Source organism: Limulus polyphemus, unplaced genomic scaffold (assembly GCF_000517525.1).
Source record: "Limulus polyphemus unplaced genomic scaffold, Limulus_polyphemus-2.1.2 Scaffold689, whole genome shotgun sequence".
Lineage (NCBI taxonomy): Eukaryota > Metazoa > Arthropoda > Merostomata > Xiphosura > Limulidae > Limulus > Limulus polyphemus.
In genome coordinates this window covers 2,093-6,651 of record NW_013666299.1, presented here as the reverse complement: position 1 = coordinate 6,651, position 4,559 = coordinate 2,093, and the positions used below count along the sequence as shown (strand labels likewise).

General features: G+C 32.4%; 1 protein-coding gene across 1 annotated transcript in view; it reads left to right on the top strand.

The window, feature by feature from the left end:
• LOC106459973 (trafficking protein particle complex subunit 8-like) overlaps window positions 1-4,559 on the top strand; it is a 61,263-nt gene that overhangs the window by 55,697 nt on the left and 1,007 nt on the right. Inside the window, exons 20-22 of the mRNA XM_022386552.1 lie at window positions 323-482; window positions 1,065-1,161; window positions 3,084-3,158. Coding sequence (XP_022242260.1) covers window positions 323-482; window positions 1,065-1,161; window positions 3,084-3,158 — 332 coding nt within the window. The remainder of the gene's footprint in view (window positions 1-322; window positions 483-1,064; window positions 1,162-3,083; window positions 3,159-4,559) is intronic.

The following is a 4,559-nucleotide window of genomic DNA, read 5'->3' as shown; positions in this document are numbered from 1 at the left end:
CATCCTATGAGTGATCTAATCAGCATCATTTCGAAAATAAGATAGTGTTTGTTTTTTTTCTTCTGATTTTATATTTTAACCCTTCAAGTACTGGATTGGTCCTTAGTAGATGTTGGTTGCTAGGTAATATTGATGAAGTTGGACTTTATTCATCTAAACACAACCACTAGTTGGGAAAAGATTAAACAGCATTTAAGATCATTTGTGTATCTACTAGTTTAATGCTGTTTGTGCATAATTTTCCAATCTGTTGATGATTTGACTTCTGTATTTCTTTGTTTGTCAATGCTGTTGTACGAAACTAATCACCTGTTTATTTCAGACATCGACTCTTGCAACACACGATTCACTTTACATTAAAACCATCTCTGCATGTAGAAACTATGGCCTTGAGAAGTGGAGTGGTCCCTTCAGATGCTAGATCAAACCAAGACTCGGTTAACTCTCTAATAATAAACCTTAAAGTGCAGAATATCAGTCAGGTAAACTGAAATCAAAATGACCATTTTTAATGACTTTTAGAACAAGATATTGATGTCAAGTTAGAATGATTGGTTACATTCAAATCATTGGTCAGTTTAATAGTTTATTTGAAATGATGACACAGTTATGTTTGTGTCATTTGATGAAACTTAATTATTTAGTAACAGTTGTTCATGTTAATAACATCAGCCAGATAAAGTATAGTTCACTGTAATTGTGTTTTTTATGTCAAGAATATTCATCAGGTGAAGTGTGGTTAAATATAACATTAGTTTTTCATTTTTATAACATTATTTGTATGAAATGTAGTTAACTTTACTAGTGGCTTTTAATGTTCAAAATTTTCTTTAGATGTATAATAATTATTGTTCATGTTCAGAACATTATTGGACAAAATGTATTTAATTGTTTAATGATGTTTAGTTGAATTAAGAAGATAGCTTATATGAGATGACAGATAAATTATAATCGAGGAAAGATATTCAGAAACGTATGTAAATCCTATAGCCTAGATATGTTAGTTTATAATATTTTTTGATGGTTATTGTTCTGTTTAGTATGTTAAGTTGTTTTTGTTTTAGACGCCTTATTCAGAAGGTGCTACTGTCACTGTTGTCCAAGTGTCGGGAGTTAGTCAAGATTGGTCCGTTGCTTCAGTTTTTGACCAACAGAAACAAGGTATAGAAATAGTGAATTTCTTAAAGTAAAAGATTTGTTTATAAATGATTTTTGATTAAAGATAAAAACTGAGAAATAATAATATAGTTAGGAAGTATTAGGTAACTTAATTTTGTTAGATATTCAGTATTATATTCAGAATTGTGTTTTTGAAATAAGATCTTTAAATGCGATGAAGTCTATTAATGCAATTAAAATTGTCAATTTATCACTTAGTGCCATAAGTTGAAATATTCTGATATTCTCTTAATACACGTTGCAGTCAACAAATTGTTTCTCAAAACTCGCATTGTTGCCATCCATTACCATATTTTTTATCCTGAAGAATATTTGTGAATATAATTGAAAACTGGCTACTCTTAAAATTTTCAATATTCCAAAGTGGTGTATACCCATTTTGTAATATTTGATATTGGATTCAATACCAGATTTTTTCTTTGAAGTTGCATTAATGGCAACCAAAACCTTGATTTTACTCTGAACTGGTATTGCTGGTGGCAAAAAGTTTACTGTTTCTTGGAAACCTCAGTGCTGTTATAGAGTAAAAAATGTAGTTTTGGTTGCTGACATTGCTGACAACCAAAATTACATTTTTTACTCTATACTGACATTGCTGACAACCAAAGCCACATTGTTTCACTGAACTTACTTTGCTGACATCCAATACCATATTGATACTCTGAACAATTTTTTGGGACATTTGCTAATAGCATGTTGCTACCTTCAATTCACTTGCTGACAATCAATGCCATATTTTTTCTCCGAACTTCTGTTCCTGTCATTCAATACTGTAATGTTTCTCTGAACTCCTGTTCCTGTCATTCAATACCGTAATGTTTCTCTGAACTCCTGTTCCTGTCATTCAATATCGTAATGTTTCTCTGAACTCCTGTTCCTGTCATTCAATACTGTAATGTTTCTCTGAAAAAGTACAGAAATGCCATGTGTCCTCATTCTGTAATTCTGAATTACATTACTGATAACTATTTTTTGTATACATTTTATACACCTTTGTCTTTATAAGATTAACTGAATGGTTGGTCCAATTAACCAAACCCATATTGGAGAAGTAACATTGACTATTATTTTAAACTTGTGGAGTGTGGGAAGATTTTAGTGAACAGCACAAGTCTGTTGGAAACAAAAAAGTCAGGTATGTTACTAAAGTTTTTGTGCTAAACATTTGTCTGTGAAATGCCAAAGTCAGTCTTATTAAGACTGTCAAGTTGGAGTGGAAGGTGATATGAAGAATAAAAGTACTTTTGTCCATTAAACAGTTTGTAAATTGTGTGGGTGTATGTGTATATATATAAAGAAATTAGACTTTTAGAGAACAATCACGTTTAAAACCTATGGTAATAATTTATTTACTTGGCGACGTTTTGAGCAAACACACTTTTTCAAGCCAGAAACAAGCCTGGCAAATTCTTAACTCTAACACAAACATTTGTAAAAGTAACAGTGTAGGGTAATGGGAAATGTTGATAACTCTGACAACAAATGATAATACCATCTTGAATGGCACTCTGCACAAAGTCGAGAAATGCACACTTTGATCCCACCTTTTCACATAAGACAAGTGACCTTTTTTTATGAGCTTTTATTTATTTATGAACAATGACATTTTTATGTACACTGTCGTTTATTTTGGATTATTGAAATTTTCATGTGCACTGTCATTTATTTTGGATTATTGACATTTTTTTGTACAGTTATTTATCTTGGATTAATGACATTTTTCTGTATACTCGTTTATTTTGGATCAACGATATATTCCTGTGCATTGTTGTTTATTTTAGATGAATGACATTTTTCTGTACACTTTGTTGTTGTTTTTTTTGGGATTAATAATATATATCTGTCCACTTCATTGATTAGTTGGGTTAATGACCATGTTTCTGTATATTTTGTTATTTGTGTAGGATCAATGACAGTGAAACCCGAAGAGTCATGCCATCTGTCCCTCAGAGCTGTGCCATGTGCATCAAGAAACACAGGTACTTTCTCACATCAGCTGTAAAGTAGGTTTGTTGTCTTATCATTAGAGAAAGTTTGTAAAGTATCACTGTCCTAACCTTTAAATGTTTAGCCCTATACGTACATTTCATGCTCGGGTGAGACTGTAAATTCAGAGAGCATTTGTTTAACCACGGCTTTAAACTTAAAGTGTTTAGCTCTACGTGTAAAACATTTCATCCTCTAACCAAAATACTGACAGATGATAACAATTCGGCATTACGATATTGTCTACAAAATGTCAACATCCGGGGTGCTTCAAGATAGATTATCTTCCTTCACACCACACGAGGTAAGTGTTTGTTACTCAGGACTCGAGTTGTTTGTTACTGAGGAGGAGTAGTTTTGGCTTATTAGATTTTAAAACAAATGAAAAGTGAGATGAAGGAGACAAAGTTTTGGGTGTGGTTGTTCTGGTGTTTACCTGAGAAGAAGCAGTACAACATTGACAAACTATCAACAAACAGGCCTTTTCAGGGTCTGGCAGGGATCTATAAATCCAAATGCCTAGAACACCCCGAAAAAAACCCACTTTCACTGGGCAGGACCAAATAATAGCTCGCCCAGTGCCTAGGTATGCGGAAAAGAGGTAAGATGATGAGAGTTGCTTGAAGGATGGTCGAGTGTCCGAAAGAAAGCTTAAAACTTGATAGTTATGCATATATACATATAACTGATCTATTTAAAGGATATTGTTATTATCATGAATAAGGTTATAAGGGAGATAAATACTTCCTCCATGAACTTGGGGTTGGTGGCTAGAGTGGGGAAAAGAGAGGTGAATGAATTTCTATTAGTTGATTTTTTTATACTAACTAGTGGTAAGTATAATAATTCTGCTTTTAATTGGGGGGAGTTTTATGATTTTTTCTACGTAACATGCAGGTGTATAAAAAAGGAGGTGGTGTGCTAAACGAGAATCCCAGTTTTATATGTTTTGTGGTGCTGTCAGCTGGTGATTTTTTCATGTTACATGTTATCATTGTTCTGATAAACATTTTATAAACGTAAAGAGTTGTAGATGTCTTGCATCTGTGAATATGATGGCTTGTTTTTCTGAGGTGCACTATTCTTGCTAGTAGTTTTTTGTGATTTCTTTAATATGAGAGTGCCGGGTAAGATTATTGTTTAATGTTATGCCAAGGAATTTAACTATTTTTGAGAGGGGGATGGTAGAACCAATAATAGTGAGCTTTACATTTTTTATCAATTTATAATTTGTGTTTAAGCTTCTGTGAAATATAATAACTTGTATTTTCGTTGAGTTAAGTATTGTATATCATTTGTTGTATTTTTGTTGGGTTAAGTATTGTATACCATTTGTTGTATTTTTGTTGGGTTAAGTATTGTATACCAGTTGTTGTATTTTTGTTGGGTTAAGT